Source organism: Ornithorhynchus anatinus, chromosome 9 (assembly GCF_004115215.2).
Source record: "Ornithorhynchus anatinus isolate Pmale09 chromosome 9, mOrnAna1.pri.v4, whole genome shotgun sequence".
In the NCBI taxonomy this organism is placed as follows: Eukaryota; Metazoa; Chordata; class Mammalia; order Monotremata; family Ornithorhynchidae; genus Ornithorhynchus; species Ornithorhynchus anatinus.
Window position 1 is genome coordinate 60,627,430 of NC_041736.1, and position 16,951 is coordinate 60,644,380.

Below are 16,951 nucleotides of genomic sequence, written 5' to 3' on the forward strand. Positions count from 1 at the left end.
TATGTGCTTAGTATATGCCAGTCACCGTACTAAGCGCTGAGGCGGATACAAGCAAATCGAGCTGGACACAGTCCCTGTCCCACGTCTCAATTCCCATTTTACAGACGAGGGAACTGAGGCAGAGAGAAGTGAAGTGCCTTGCCCAAGGTCACACGGCAGGCAAATGGCAGAGCCGAGTTTAGAACCCTTAGCCTTCTGACTCTCAGGCCCGTGCTCTTTCCACTAGGCCACGCTGCCTCGCTAAGCTGGTCGGAGCCATTTATCGAGCACCTGACGAGCCGGGAGCACCAGACTGGGCAGTGCGCCGGACCATCCTCATTTCCCGACCGGAAACTCGTGTCCTGGGCCCGCACGGGCCCTGACCAGAGTAGTGTCAGCCCACCAGCCTGGTTATTCTGCCCGTGGTATTTTGAGCCACTCTCCCCTCCCGAAATATTCACAGGCACTAATCCCCGTTACGGATTTACAACCAGCAAATTCAATTACGGTGGCTCTAAACACAAGGTTCTGAGCCGTAGAGAAGCCCCACCGACTCTGAAACCATGAAGTAACTTAATTTTAACCAACCCTTTAGTCGGTAACTTACAAAGAGCCAAGCTTTCTTCTCCCCCCGCTCCCCACCTCCTTTTCAAACTTGGTTTCAAAAAACAGATAGTAAATGATTCCCAGGCCGTGGGTTTGGCTGGCGGGTTTCAGACCGGAGCAGAGAGCCTCGTGTGCATCCCCAGCTCGAGTACCGAGGGGGTGAAGAAATCAGACATCCTCAACCTCGCCCCTTCTCCCCAGAGCAGGGGCTGCAGCGGACCCTCGCTCAGCCTCTCCCCGGATGTCCCAGCGGCGGCGACACCCGAGCCCGGATCCCCAAAACGGCTCTCCCCGCCTTGGGGGTCCCACCCGACACCCAGGCCCAAGTGTTCGGGGAGAGAAAAAGTGCTCCCGGTCAGCAGAAACGGTTAACGAGGAGGAGGACGGCCTTCCTCCATCTGGAGATCCCGGCCGTGCTAGGATCAGCGATTTGGAAAAACGGCATTCTTGCCTGCAAAGTTGATACCGGGCACTAACGTGCTGAAACGCCTGAATGTGAAAACAGCCCTCATAATGGACTAGCCTCGGCTACACAATTAATCCCGCATGCAGAGGGGATCTGGTTTCCCGGCCCGGGCAGCGGAGCTCCGAAGGGAAGAGGAAATGCTTAGTGAGCTCCTTGTCAGTCAGAAGCAGGTAATGGTCACGTGCTTCCAAACCGGGAATCGGAGAGAGACGAGAAACTTGTGCCACCTCCTCCTGGTAGCAGCTTTGCAGTTGTGCTGCCCAGTCTTTTTTATTTTATTTGTTTTTAATGTATTTTGGAGCGTTTACTCTATGCCAAGCGCTGCATTAAGTGCTGCGGCAGATACGAGAGTTAATCAGATTGGACGCAGTCCCTGTCCCACACGGGGTTCTCCGTCTAAGAGGAGCAGCGTGGCCTAGTGGCAAAAACCCGGCCTTGGGAGTCAGAGGTCGTGAGTTCTAATCCCCTTTCCGCCACTTGTCTGCTGTGTGACCTTGGGCAAGTCGCTTAACTTCTCCGTGCCTTAGTTACCTCATCTGTGTAATGGGGATTGAGACTGTGAGCCCCACCTGGGACAATCTGATTACCTTGTATTTACCCCAGCGCTTCGAACAACACTTGGCACAGAGTAAGCGCTTAACAGATACCACAATTATTATTGATTATTAAGTAAGAGGGAGGAAGAAGGCTTTGAAGCTCACTGTGGGCAGGAAGTGGGTCTACCGACTCTGTTGTACTCTCCCAAGCGCCTAGTACAGTGCTTCACACCGCAGGCCCTAGGTAAATACTGCGCCGCCCTGGTTCATAGGTCATCCGGCCACGAGCCCTGGTCTGGAGCAGGCCGCTGTAACTTTCTGCGCCTGGATCTGCCCTGAGTTTTCACTAGGTCCGGATTTGTTCCAGGTGGGTGAGGGGCCTCGGGGTGGGTCCCACCGGCTTAGGGACCTTCCAGACCCCGGACCCTCGACTCCTGGAGCCCGGCGGACTGGGGCTCTGCGCCGGACAGGGATTGGGAACGATTTGCCGATGACGAAAACGGCAGTTAATCTGACATCTCTTTCGACAGAACCAGCAGAAATGACAGGTGGGTTTCGGGGGAGGAGGGAGCCGTTCTCTGCCTAATGATGACAGTGACAATCCAACTCCTCTGCCAGGCAGGGGAAGGGAACTTTATCACATTTGGCTTCGGTCGGAAAAGAACTGTGTGCTCCTGCCCTTTTCTCAGCCGCAGCTATGTGTCGTTACGTCTGGGGTAGGCGGGCCCGAGAACTTCTCTACCCGGTTAGCAATGTACACCCTCAGATCCAAGGACCATTTTTAAAGTCACCTCCTATCTATTTGTTTTTCGTAGTCGTTAAACCCATTCTACGTGTCAAGCTCTGTTCTTTCTAAGCACTGGGGTAGATACAAGCTGATCGGGTTGGACACCGTTCCTTTCCCACATAGGGCTCACAGTCTTTTTTCTCTCCCCCATGTTTTGTTCTTTTTATGGTATCTGTTAAGTGCTTACTATGTGTCAGGCTTGTAGTAGGCGCTGGGGTAGGTATAAGGTTGTCAGGTTGGACCCAGTTCCCGCCCCATATAGGGCTCACAGTCTTCATCCCCATTTTATAGATGAGGTAACTGAAGCCCAGAGAAGTGAAGTGACTCGCCCAAGATCATACAGCAGACGATTTGCGAAGCCAAAATTATTAATAATAATAATGACATTTGTTAAGCGCTTACTCTATGCAAAGCACCGCTCTAAGCACTGGGAGGATACAAGGTGATCAGGTTGTCCCACGTGGGGCTCACAGTCTTGATCCCCATCTTACAGATGAGGTAACTGAGGCACAGAGAAGTGAAGTGACTTGCCCAAAGTCACACAGCTGACAAGCGGCAGAGCCAGGATTAGAACCCATGACCTCCGACTCCCAAGGCCGGGCTCTTTCCACTGAGCCATGCTGCTTCGTTGAGACTAGCAGCTTAAGGAAAGGAAATATCTGTGGTTGAAGTACGGAATAGCAGGTCGGCGGTCAGATGGGCAGAGTCACTTCCAGCAGAATCCAGAGAGACCGGATCTGCCGAGCAGCCTTCCACTGTTGGGAGTTGATTTTCTTATCATTTAACTTCCCCCTCTACTAGAGATCGGGGTCCGTTAAAAGAAGCAGCGTGGCTCAGTGGAAAGAGCACCGGCTTGGGAGTCTCAGAGGTCTTGGGTTTGAATCCTGGCTCTGCCACTTGTCAGCTGTGTGACTTTGGGCAAGTCACTTCACTTCTCTGTGTCTCAGATACCTCATCTGTAAAATGGGGATTAAGACTGTGAGCCCCACGTGGGACAACCTGATCACTTTGTATCCTCCCCAGCGCTTAAGACAGTGCTTTGCACATAGTAAACGCTTAACAAATGCCATTATTATTATTACCCCAGCACTTAGAACAGTGCTTGGCACATAGTAAGCACTTAACAAATACCATTTGTTTTTAATCCATAACTGCAGTTTCCTAAAAACCTGAGTACTTGGACTCAATTCCTGTGATTGACAACCAGAAATCGGGGGAATAATCTGAGAATCCAAAAAAGACTTTTGAAAATCTTGAACCAGGAACAGAGACATCCTGGAAATATTAGTGTGGATTCACCCATCCTCAGTGGAAATATTCATTATTAGTGGGGGGGGGGGGGCGTTTATTTGTCTCTTTAAGCACCACCTTCAATCCCACAGCATTTATGTACATATGGGTAATTTGTTTATATTAACATCTTTCTCCCCTTTTCATTAATTCATTCAGTCGTATTTATTGAGTGCTTTACTGTGTGCAAAACACTGTCCTAAGCACTGAGGGAGATACGAGGTAAACAGGTTGTCCCACGTGGGGCTCACAGTCTCAATCCCCATTTTACAGACGAGGTAACTGGGGCACAGAGAAGTTAAGTGACTTGCCCAAAGTCACACAGCTGACAGGCGGTGGAGCCAGGATTAGAACCCATGACCTCCTACTCCCAAGTCCGGACTCTATCCACGAAGCCACGCTACGTCTCAAGAATTAGCCCCCCAATTGCCCAGATGGGGCAGGGGGGGAAAGCAAGGCCGGAAACAGGTCCTCTGAATCGGCCTTGGCATCTGCACCTCCCAAAGGAAACATCTGCCACCTCCCCGCAAAAAACCCAGACTTCGTGTCTGATAAAATCCTTCTTAAAAATATTAGCCATTCCGTCGTACTCTCCCAGATGTTTAGCGCAGTGCTCTGCACGCAAGAAGTGTTTGATAAATGTGATCGATTGGTGGATTGATTAGCTATTTCGGATCCCGCGCCTTTGTTTGATGACTAACATCCTCTCTTACCGCTGTTCAACCGAGGTCCTAACTTTGTGCAGATGTGAGCGCGAGGGGGGATATGATGTGCCTATTTGTTACATTTATGCTACTTTCTTACTTAAAGGGAGACGGATGACATGACGTTAAACAGAAACATCAGCGGCTCAGTGTGGCCCTAACAAACGGGAACCGTCAGAGGCTGGGGAGGATTTAGGATGGGATCCCTCTCAGAGTTTGGGAATACCGCTCCTTTTAGCGGCGTATGGGGAGTAGCCTTTGCCTTGCAATCTGAGAAGCAGGGTGGCCTACTGGATACAGCTCGGGCCTGGGAAGTCAGAGGAACCCGGGTTCTAAATCTGCCTCCACCACCTGTCTACTGCGTGACTTTAGGCAAGTCACTTAACTTCTCTGTGCCTCGGTTACCTCATCTGTAAAATGAGGATTGAGACTGTGAGCTCCATGTGGGACAGGGACCGTGTCCAACCTGATTAACTTGCATCTATCCCAGCACTTAGTACAGTGTCTGGCACATAGTAAGCGCTGAACAAATACCATAAAAAAAAAAATCTGCTCTGGGTTGACAGTTTGGTGTCGGGATATGGCTGGCTCTGACTCTGCCGGCGAATTGCCAACGAAAGCACTAAGAACCTGGTTGAATAGAGCATTGGTTCTTGATTTGCAGTTCACCTTAGTTCTGTGTGTTGAAAGTGTGGCCAGTAGGTCATGGGTTCTAGTCCCAGCTCTGCCCCTTGTCTGCCGGGTGACCTTGGACAGATCACTTCTCTGTGCCTCGGTTACCTAATCTGTAAAATGGGGATTAAGACTGTGAGCCCCAAATGGGACAGGGACTGTGTCCAACCCCATTTGCTGGTATTTCCCCCCAGTGCTCAGTACAGTGCCCGGTGCATAGTGAACACGTAACAAATGCCACAATTATTATTTTTCCCACCACGAGCGCAGCTGGGAAGGAGGGTGTCGGCCCCTCGCTGTCATCGGCCGGCTGGGGTTTGAACCCGGACCCGGAGAGTTAGGTGTAGATGGCGGATTTGAGGCGGACGATGCCGTTCACAGTGTGGAACCGGGGATACGTTTTGGACTCTGGCTCCAACGACAATTGTTCCCGAAGTGCTATTTTTAGGGAGAGGGGGAAGGGATTGTTCAGGGGGGAATTCACTTAACACAACCTAGCTGACAAAGATCAGTCCAGCTGCACTGCCCCGTGTCATTTAATATAGCGTCTCTTCTCCCTCTCTCTCTCTCTTTCTTTCCCTGCCTCTGTCTCCTCTCCCTGCCTGTCTCTGTCTTTTTCCCCTCCTTAGCTGTGTCTCTCCCTGTCTCTTTCTCTCCCCATCTCTCTGCCTCTTTCCCTGTATCTCCATCTTTTCCCATCTCGGTGTCTCTCCCCCTGTTTTATCACTTTCTATATCTCTTTCTCTCTCTCTCTTTTTCTCCCCCCTCTTTTCTTCTGACCTTGGTGCAAACCCTCAAAGTTTTCAGGCTAAGAACTCATTTAACTTCTTCCTTAGCAATGACGTTTAAAAATAGGGGTGATCAATAGAAAGCATTACCCTAAACCGAACTGTTTTCTCGGTATCGATTCTTGCTGTAAGAACCCCGAGGACACAGTGGTTTGAGTGAAAATGATATATGGACCGCACAGCCAGATGAAACAGGCCTCTCTTATCCATAACCGCTCAGAAAGATTTCTTTATATGGAAAGGGCCGAGGGGCATCATCTTCTCTTTCACCTAAGGGCCGGGCGCACCACAGAGCTTCACAGGTTGTGGGGACTTGAGAAACGGTATTCACTAAGCACGTCGTATGTTCCGAGCACTGTGCTAGGCGCCGGACAGGGCGCTGGGGAAGGTGTGGGATAATCATCGCCTTGTCCCTGTCCCACCTGGGGCTCTCGGTCTGGGATCTGATTCATTCAATCGTGTTTAATAATAATAATAATAATAATGTTGGTATTTGTTAAACGCTTACTGTGTGCAGAGCACTGTTCTAAGCGCCGGAGTAGATACAGGGTAATCAGGTTGTCCCACGTGAGGCTCACAGTGAATCCCCATTTTACAGATGAGGTAACTGAGGCACAGAGAAGTGAAGTGACTTGCCCACAGTCACACAGCTGACAAGTGGCAGAGCCGGGAGTCGAACCCTTGACCTCTGACTCCCAAGCCCTGGCTCTTTCCACTGAACCACGCTGTATTTCATTCAGTTGCATTTATTGAGCGCTTACTGGGTGCAGAGTCCTAATGCGTGCTGGACTGGAGCAGTGAGCTCCCCATCCCCAGACTGACAGGGTTCCGGCCAGAGGGACTTACTGTTCCAAACCAGGTTTCCCAAGTGTCCGGGGGCCTTGTAGTCCATTTCGATTAATCAGTGGTATTTATTGAGCACTTACTGTGTGCGGAGCACTTTACTAAGTCCTCGAGGGAGACTGTGAGTCCTACGTGGGACAGGGACCTTGTCCAACCCTATTGCCTTGTATCTATCTCGGCCTTTAGAACATTGCCTGGAACATAGCAGCAGCACGATGTAGTGGAGTCATCAGGTCATGGGTTCTAATCCCGGCTCTGCCACCTGTCTGGTGGGTGACCTTGGGCAAATCACTTCACTTCTCTGTGCCTCAGATATCTCTTCTGTAAAATGGGGATTGAGACTGTGAGCCCCACATGGGATAGGGACTGTGTCCAACCCGATTTGTTTGTATCCACCCCGGCGCTTAGTAGAGTGCCTGACACATAGTAGGCGCTTAACAAATAGCATAATTGTTATTATAGTAAGCACTTAACAGAGACCACATTATTATTATTGCAGGAGGAAAGAGTTGGTAGACATGATCCCAGCCCACGACGAACTTACAGTCTAGAGGAGGAACATTTGCCCCTGAGGGTCACTCTGTGTCTCTGGGCCGGGCCCAGCGCTTCCCCGGCTGGCTAAACTACTGCCCCAGGAGTGGGTGGTGGGGGTGCTTGCCCCCCCAAGGTGGGCACCGAGAGGAATTATAACCCAGCGAGGACAAGCAACTTGATTCAGGGCATTCAGTCGGTCAGTTGTATTTATTGAGCGCTCACCGTGTGCAGATTACTGTCCTAAACACTTGGGAGAGTACAGCATGGCAATAAGCAGAGACATTCCCCGCCCACAGTCCAGAGGGGGAGACGGACATTAATAGAAATTAATAAATGCCAGATATGGACATAAGGGCTGTGGGGCTGGGAAGGGGGGGAGCAAGTCAGGGTGATGGAAAAGGTAGTGGGAGAAGAGGAAAGGAGAGCTTAATCGGGGAAGGCCTTTTGGAGGAGATGTGCCTTTCAGCCGGCCGACCTAGGGTCGTCCCTCCCCAGCTGACGCTGCCGGAGTTCTATCCTTCGGCCGCGCCCACAGGATGCGGGACTTTCTGGCCGACGCCCGCCTTCCCTTCGGACATTGGAGCCGCCGGCGGGGTGGGGAAGGGGACTGGAGGTCACCCCGTGGAGCATATGCGCGATGGAGAATGTGGTGGGAGGAAGTTGGTTCGTGGTGTGGCCCCGGGGGGGTTGGGAGGGGGGCGGGAACGTGGCAGGGAAAAGATGTCACATCTGCCCTGTCAGTCAAAGCTCAGACAGCTGTTGCCTGTCACTGAGGCCCCGTGTGACCATTCAACCGTCAGCACTCACAGTTAGGAGCGCCCTCTCAGCTCGCTGTGCGCAGACGGACAGTGTGTGTGTGAGCGTGAATGTGTGCAAATGTATGTGCAATATCGTAGCGGAAGGAGCACGGGACTGGGAGTCAGCCTGAGTTCTAATCCCGGCTCCGCCACCTCTCTGCTGTGTGATTTTGGGCAAGTCACTTCATTTCTCTGTGCTATTCCCTCCTACTTAAACTGTGAGCCCCAGGGTTTAGTACAGTGTTTCTTGTGGGCAGGGAATGTTGTATTGGACTCTCCCAAGCACTTAGTACAGTGCTCTTCACATTATAAGTACTCAATAAATACCTCTGATTGCCACATAATAAGCTCTTAACAAGCCCTTTGTGTCCTGGGAAGGTCACCAACTTCTGATGGAGGAAGGGATCCGTCGGGGTGTGGTGGAGGAAGGGGCTGTGGGGATGTGCTGGCGTTTATCTTTGAGGAAGGTGTGACTAGGCGATGAGGTCCTACCTATCTCTGCAAAAAAACCGATACGGAGCCAAGTGTGGACCACGCACACGGGTGGAGGTGGAGGCTTTCCTTTGCAAAAGAAGCCCCCTCCGCCCCCCACCCGCCTTGTCCAAAGGGAGTAGCCACCACGTTGGGATGGTGAGCGATGGGTGACCATCGTCCTGGCGCTCCGCTTTCATTCGTTCATTCAATCGTATTTATTGAAAGCTTACTGTATGCGCCGTACCGAGCGCTGGGGACCGTGCGATATAACAATCAACAGACACGTTCCCTGCCCACAGTGAGGTTGCAGTCTAGAGAGGGAGACAATAATATAAATATATAAATTACAGGTAGGTAAATGAGTGCTCTGGGGCTGGGAGAGGGGATGAGTAAAGGGAGCGAGTGAGGGTGAGGCAGAAGGGAGTGGGGAGAAGAGGAAAGGAGGGTTGAGTCAGGGAAGGCCTCTTGGAGGAGACGAGCTTTCAGTAAGGCTTTGAAGTGGGTAGCGGCACCAGGGAGCCCCGCTCCCGGGGGCCGACGCTGACCCAGGTGGGACGCCCCGCCGACGGGGAATCGGGATTCCCATCCTGCCGCCCCCACACTGACGATTAATTGTGGCAAGTGAAATCCAGAGGGCCGAGAGTCCCTCGGGGAGTTCGGTGTCCCAGTGGACCCTGGGCAACACTGGCTCCGGTCCAGCGGCGCCAAAGAGGCCACGAGCAGGGGAGGAGCCGGGGGCTAGTGAGAAGCAGCGTGGCCTAGTGGATAGAGTACGGGCCTGGGAGTCAGAGAATCTGGGTTCTAATCCTAGCTCTGCCGCTTGTCTGCTGGGTGACCTTCAGTCAATCGAACAGTCGTATTTATTGAGCGCTTATTGTGTGCAGAGCACCGTACTGAGCGCTTGAGTAACAATATAACAGACGTATTCCCTGCCCACAACAAGCTTACAGTCAAGGGGGAAGTCACTTCACTTCTCTATGCCTCAGTTACCTTATCTGTAAAATGAGGATTAAAACTGTGAGCCCATGGGGGACTGTGGCCAACGTGCTTAGCTTGTATTTAACTCAGGAAGGGGCATGGCCTAGTGGATAGAGCAAGGGCCTGGGAGCCAGAAGGACCTGCGTTTTAATCCCGCGTCACTGCTTGTCTGCTGTGTGACTGTGGGCAAGTCACTTCACTTCTCTGTGTCTCAGTTACCTTATCTATAAAATGGGAATTAAGAGTGTGAGCCCCACTGGGGCAACCTGATTACTTTGTATCTACCTCAGCACTTAGAACAGTGCTTGGCACATAGTAAGCACTTAACGAATACCCTCATTATTACTCTCTGTGCCTCAGTTACCTCTTCTGTAAAATGGGGATTAAGACTGGGAGCCCCAGTGGGACAGGAACTGCATCCAACCTGGTAACCCCAGGGTTTAGGACAGTGCTTGGCACATAGTAAGCACTTATCAAATATCATCATTATTATTATTACAGTGCTTGGCACATAGTAAGCACTGAGAAGCAGCGTGGCTCAGTGGAAAGAGCACGGGCTTAGGAGTCAGGGGCCATGGGTTCTAATTCCGGCTCTGCTACCTGGCAGCTGTGTGACTTTCGGCGAGTCACTTAATTTCTTGGTGCCTCAGTTACCTCATCTGTAAAGTGGGGATTAAAAAATGTGAGCCTCACGTGGCACAACCTCATCACCTTGTATTTTCCCCAGCGCTTAGAACAGTGTTTTGCACATAGTAAGCGCTTAACAAATGCCATCATTATTATTATTATCACCTTGTATTTTCCCCAGCGCTTAGAACAGTGCTTTGCACATAGTAAGCGCTTAACAAATGCCATCATTATTATTATTATGACCCTGTATCTACCCCAGCGCTTAGACCAGTGCTCGGCACATAGTAAGTGCTTAACAAATACCAACATTATTATTATTATTATTATTATTAACAAAACCACTAAAAAAGGGGGAGGGCAGAGGGGATTCAATGTCATGGCTTCTGTGCAGGGAGAGTCTGGCAGCTATCCCTCAGGTAGCTGGGAGGACACACACGGCTTCCGGCATTCTGGGCCTTTTCCTCCAGTCTCAGTATTTGTGGAGAGCTTTGTCGATGGGCTGGTGGGAAACAGTTTCCAGACCTGGGAAAGACCTTCAACTGGCTGCTTCGGAAGTTCAGGAGAGAAGTTTCCCCACGTTCTCTACTTGTGTGTGGGACGGTGGTGCGATTTGGGGGTCAGAGCTGCCAGCCCTGGGTGTCCCCTTTACTCCGTATTCCGGGGCGTGGCTCCCCAGCCCCGAAGGCCAGAGAGATAAAAAGAGAGAAAGAGAAATAAAAGAACGGTGTAGTGGGTAGAGCACAGGCCTGGAAATCGGAGGGTCATTCATTCTAATCGCAGCTCCATCATTGTCTGCTGTGTGACCTTGGGCAAGTCACTTTGCTTCTCCGTTCCCTCATCTGTAAAATGAGGATTAAGACTGTGAGCCCCACATGGAGCAGGGACTGTGTCCACCTTGATTTGCTTGTATCCACCCCAGCGCTTAGTACAGTGCCTGGCACATAAGTACTTAAATACCATCATTGTGTGTGTGTGTGTGTGTGTCCAGGTTCCTGGCCTTCATCGGCAGAAGCCTCCAGGACATCGGGAAGCCCCAACTGCAAGAGACGGTGAAGGAGCTCCTCCAGAAGGGAGCGTTGACGGGAGTGGCCGAGCAACTGGGCACCACGGCCCAGACCCTGCAGATCATCACCGACGCCCTCGGCCAGCCCGAAGGCTTCGACTTCCGCACAGGTAAAGGCCGAGGACGGCGTTGGCCGAGCAGACGGGCTCCTTCGGCTCCGATCCGTCGGTCGAACGACGGTATTTATTAAGCACTTACTGTGTGCGGAGCCCTGTACTAAGCGCTCGAGAGAGGGCGGTGTGATAGAGTTGGTCAACACATCCCTGCCCACAGGGAGCTCACAGTCTAGACGGGGATTCCCCGCGGCTGCAGCCGGCCGGTGCTCTGCTCCAAGATGCTGATTGGAGGTCTGGTCAATCTGCCCTTGAGTACGACACTTCCCCCTCCACTGATCAATCGGTGGACATTGATTGAGCGCCTAGTGTTGCAAGGAGCACTGTACTAAGGCACCGCAAAGAGGACGATACAACGGAATGGTGGTTTCTTACGTGGAGCGTGTGCAGGCCCGGGATCCCCACACGGAGAGCCCGTAGTCCCCCACAGTGCCGTGTTCCCCTCTCTGCTCTGGAAGACCAGTGGTTAAAAAAGGTCACGTCCCTGAATTGGGCACAGAGAGCTCCCAGAGTTCCCGGAGCCCGGCCATCCTCGGAACCCCGGGCGCAATTCCGGCCGGAGACCTGCCATTGCCAAATGGAGCTGAGCAGCTGAGCGGGTGCTCACAGGGACCCTCCCCCCCAAGCAGCTGGACCCCCGCAAGGGGGGAACGGAGTTGGCCAACGAAAACAACTCCTCTGGGCCTCCTCCCGCACCTCCCCGGGCCGCGGTGGCCCCGGCCCGGCCGACTATCGGGTTTCACCTGCCGTTGACACAGTCTCCCCGGGCGCCTCAGGTCCTATCGCATTACAGCCCGGCTCTTGTGCTCGACCTCCCCGTGCCCGGGCGGGACGCGCAGGTTTGGTCCCCGGGGGGCCTAGAACCACTCCTCCCCCACCCGGGGCTGTGGGAGAGTCACTTTGGGGGGGGCCTGTGGGGAGAGGGCTACCGCCTTAGTTTCAGGGAAGGGTAAACTGGAGATCGAAAGGAGCGAGCCCAACCATTTTAAGAAGCGTGGAGTGAAGGGGAAGCGCGTCCGTGGTGAGAGGGTCGCCGTGGAAGAAGAGGGAATGGGGAAATGGCGGAAAGAGTGGAAGAGGGACGGGGGGTGCGACCTCACTGGGCCAGGGATTGCAGGGTCTTGTGATGAGCTGACTGGTTTCGGTTCTGCCCCCTTCCCGCCCCCTCTTTCCCCCTCCACCCCCCGCCCGCCTCTCCTTTCCTTTTCAGATTTTGATAAGCCGGATTTCAAGCGGAGCATCGTCTGCTTGGAAGACCTGCGAGTGGGTGCCAAGCTCACCGGGAAGGTAGAGAACGCCACTCTGTTTGGGATTTTTGTGGACATCGGCGTGGGGAAGTCGGGCCTGATCCCCATCCGCCACGTGACGGAAGCCAAGCTGTCCAAGACTAAGAAGAGGAGGAGTCTGAGCCTGGGGCCCGGAGAGAGGGTGGAGGTCCGGGTGCTCAACGTGGACATTCCCCGCTCCAGGATCACCCTGGACCTGATTCGGGTTTTGGAGGCCACCCGCTGAGGACCGGACTGTGCCTAGAGGCTCCCGCGGGGGTGTGAGGCGAAGAGAGGGCAGGCTTGGCCACCAGTCACCACCGCCCTCTGTCCCTCCCATCCCCCTGGGAAATCCAGCACCTCCAGTCTCTGTCCCTTGTGTCCCCGGGCCCTAAGGCACACAGGGTGTCCCTTCCCCGCGGGGGCTGGGGGACCAAGGGACTGGAGCCTGGAGCTACTCTGAGCCAATTCTGCCTTCCCCCTGCTCTTTCTTCTTCCTCCCCTCTTCCCATCCACTTCCTCAGCTCTACTCCTTTTCTGCCTCCTCCCTCCCGCCCCCAGCTCTACCCCTTCTCCTTCCTCCGCCATCCTCTCTCCCTTCATTTCCTCCCTCTCCTCTTCTTCACCACAGCCTTGATTTCAGTGCGTTTGCGGCCCAGTTTATTTTGAGATGACTCCCGTAACCCAGCTGAATGGCCGACCGGCCCCGGGTGGAAGCCGCGGCTTCGTTTTCTTGGTTCAGACCCGAGGGGAGAAGGGGGCCGGGCCGCGTTTCATCCAGTTTTGAGTTTTGCAGCAGTGGGCGTCTCAGAGTCATCTGTGAACCGAGACGTGCAGGTTTCTTTTCCATCCACACAGCAGACCCAACCCCGGTGCGCCCGCCGGCCAGCGCTGACCGATTCCAGAGGTTTGGGGAAAGGATGGGCTGTTTAGTGCCATGGCTAGAATGGACACAATAAACCAGTTTCTGACTCATTTTTCCACCTCCTGACGCATTCAAGTGTGATCCCGGGCCTGACTCCGAGGGGCGGAAATCCACAACCGGAGCCAAGGAGACCTGAGTGGCGACTTTCTGGCCCGGAAGCTCCTTAGAGCTTGCCACGTGCCAGGCCGAGAACCCCCCTGAAATCTCTGCCCCCAAGCTCACAATGACAAGTTGGCCCTGGGGACTGGTGACGTTAACTGGAGATCTACCACCTGTGCCCAGATTAGCATTTGGGTCTTGGCATCAACTCATTACCTTTTGTAGCATTTGTTAAGCGCTTACTATGCACCAGGTACTGTACTAAGCACCGGAGTAGATAAAAGATAATCAGGTTGAACACTGTCCCTGTTCCACTTAGGGCTCACAATCTCAATTCCCAATTTACTGGCGAGATAACTGAGGCCCAGAGAAGTAGTGACTTGCCCAAGGTCACACAGCAGACAAGTGGTGGAGCTGGGATTAGAACCCAGATCCTCTGACTCCCAGACCCAGACTCTTTCCAGGTCATGCTGCTTCCTGCTCAGTTTCTGTTCAGAACTGGAGAGGCCCAGCTCTCTCCATCAGTCAGTCAGTTGTATTTCTTGAGCACTTATTGTGTGCAGAGCACTGTACTAAGCACTTGGGAGAGTACAATATAACAATAAACGGACACATCCCCTTGCCCTCAACGAGTTTATAGTCTAGAGGCAGCTGGTAGCAAGGCCTCCTGGAAAGAGCATAAGACTAGGAGTCGAGACCTGGGCTCTAATCCTGACTTGGCCACCTGCCTCCTGGTGACCTTGGGAAAATCAATTTACTAGTCTGTGCCTCTGTTTTTTCATCTGTAAAATAGGGATGAAATTATAATTATCATGGTATCTGTTAAACGCTATGTGTCGAACACTGTTCTGAACGCTGGGGTAGATACAAAATAATCAGGTCAGACACGACACGATCCCTCAGGCCGTGAGCCCCATGTGCGGCGCAGGGACTCTGTCCAACCTGATTACCTTGAATCTACCCCAATGCTTAGAACAGTGCTTGACACATAATAAGCACTTAACAAATACTATAATAATAATTGCTTCTGCCTCGGTTTTTAGAAGAAGTGGCTAATAGCACATTGCTGAGTGTGAAAAAGAAGCAGAGAAGCGGCGTGGCTTAGTGAAAAGAGCACGGGCTTGGGATTCGGAGGACATGGGTTCTAATCCTGGCTCTGCCACTTGTCTGCTGTGTGACCTTGGGCAAGCCACAACTTCTCTGTGCCTCAGTGTCCTCATCTGTAAAATGGGGATTAAAACTGTGAGCCCCAGGTGGATCAACCTGATTATCCTGTATCTACCCCAGCGCTTAGAACAGTGCTTGGCACATAGGGAGTGCTTAATAAATGCCATAATAATAATATTATTATTAGTCACCCATCCCCTTCCATAAGTAATAATGATAGTGTCAGTCAATCAACGGACTTCACTGAGCACTTATTGTGTGCAGAGCACAGTACTAAGCGCTTGGGGGAGTTCGAGACAACAGAGTTGGCAAAACACTATCCCTGCCCACAACAAACTGACAGTCAAGCGGGGGAGATAGACATTAAAATCATATAAATGAATAATAATTGTACTTGTTAAGCATTTACTATGTGCCAAGTACCGTTCTAAAGCGCTGGGGTAGATACAAGTTAATCAGGTTGGACGCAGTCCTTGTCCCACTTAGGGTTCATGGTCTTATTCCCTATTTTACAGATGAAATAAGAGGCACAGTGAAATAAAGAGACGAGTAAGGTCACATCGCAGACAAGTCCCAAAGCCAGGTTCTTTCTACTAGGCCATACTGCTTCTCTGTCTCTCTTCTGTCTCTCACATATGTCTCTTTCTCCCTCTCTTTCTCATCAATCATCCTTGCGCTGTTTAGAGCACAGTAATAAGTGCTTGGAAGAGAACAAGGCAACAGGGTTGGTGGATAGTTTCTGTGCCCACAGTGAGCTTACAATCACTCTCTTTTATTGTCTCTTCCTCATCTCACTCACTCTCTCCCAATTTGGGTTCCTCAGCTGAAGAAAAGCTAGTGATCCGGATTTAAGACACCGAGACCCTGACGACCTCCTGGCCAGAGCCGTTTACTCCGCTGAAAGGGAGGTAGAAGTGGCCTCTCGCGCACACGCCTTTATGTAGCGAGGGCCAGGTGGCAGAGGTCGGAGGGGCCGGAAGGAAGAGGAGAGCGGTGGGGAAAGTCAAGCGGGGAAGCTGTCAGTGCTGCGGATTCGTTTTCTAAAAACTGTTGCCGTCCCCCGAGCGGTTTTCCGCCGGGAGCCGGCACGGACGCTTGGTACACAAAGCAGCTGTAGCAGATGAGTGTTTCCGGATTTGGACGGGAGACGCGACATTATTGATCTCCGCGCCACCTGACCGGACGGCCCTTTGGAGAAATGCCAGACGGTCAGTCGATCTGCACCTCACGGCCAAGGGTCATAGGCTTCAGAAGGAGCGTTGCCTAGTGGCTAGAGCCCAAGCCTTGGAGTCAGAAGGACCTGGGTTCTAATCCGAGCTCCGCCACTTGTCTTCTGGGTGACCTTGTGCAAGGCACTTCATTTCTCTGGGCCTCTGTTATCTCATCTTTTGTAAAATGGGGATTAAGACTGTGAGCCCTGTGTGGGGCGTGGATTGGGTCCAACTTGATTAGCTTGTATTTACCCTGGTGCTTGGTGCAGTGCCTGGCACATAGTAAGAATTTAACAAATACCTTAAAAAAAGTAACCAAGTTTGAAATTAGCACCCAGTTCCAGTGGAAGCCAGAGTTGGAAACACAATATCCCAGGGGTGAGAAAATCAGCTTTTAAAAATAACTGGTATTTGTTAAGCACTTACTGTGTGCCAGATGCTGTACTAGTATTGGGATGGATACAAGGAAATAGTGTTGGACACAGACCCTGTCCCACGTGAGGCTCTTAATCTCAATCTCCATTTACAGTTGAGGTAACTGAGGCACAGAGAAGTGAAGTGACTTGCCCAAGGTCACACAGCAAAATGGCAGAGCTGGGATTAGAACCCGTGACTTTCTGAAATAGGACCGGGGAGCATGTTGAACTCCAAATGTGGAATAAATCCTGTTTAACCCGAGTTTGGGGAAAGCATCAATGGCAAGATTGATGGGAAAATAATGTCTCCATTCTACCAACCAGCTGAGGAGCAACGGCCAAGGATTTCCTGCTCCTAAGGGAGTCCCCTGCCCGTCACGGCCGGGATCGAGAGCAGAGGCATTTCTGGATAGAGCCTCTTCCTGGAGCTCAGGATCTCCCCGTCAGCCTGTGTTCCGGGAGCCCGGTGGGCCCCCTCTCTGGGCCCGTCTGGGCCACCGAAAAGCTTTAGCAAGGGTGTTCTGAGTCGGGACTACCGTTCTGTCCGTCCGTCCCGGCACGACGGGTTCCCGCTGGTGACAGCGCTAAGACACGGTCTCAGTGCAGTG

At 52.3% G+C, this 16,951-nt stretch overlaps 1 protein-coding gene across 5 annotated transcripts in view; it reads left to right on the plus strand.

The window, feature by feature from the left end:
• Positions 1-13,510, plus strand: part of SRBD1 (S1 RNA binding domain 1) — a 132,916-nt gene extending 119,406 nt beyond the window's left edge. For all 5 annotated transcript variants that reach the window (XM_029071844.2, XM_029071847.2, XM_029071846.2 and 2 more), the window contains 2 exons: positions 11,073-11,257; positions 12,471-13,510. In XM_029071844.2, coding sequence (XP_028927677.1) covers positions 11,073-11,257; positions 12,471-12,772 — 487 coding nt within the window. In that variant the 3' untranslated portion in view covers positions 12,773-13,510. The remainder of the gene's footprint in view (positions 1-11,072; positions 11,258-12,470) is intronic.
• The last annotated feature ends 3,441 nt before the right edge of the window (positions 13,511-16,951 follow it).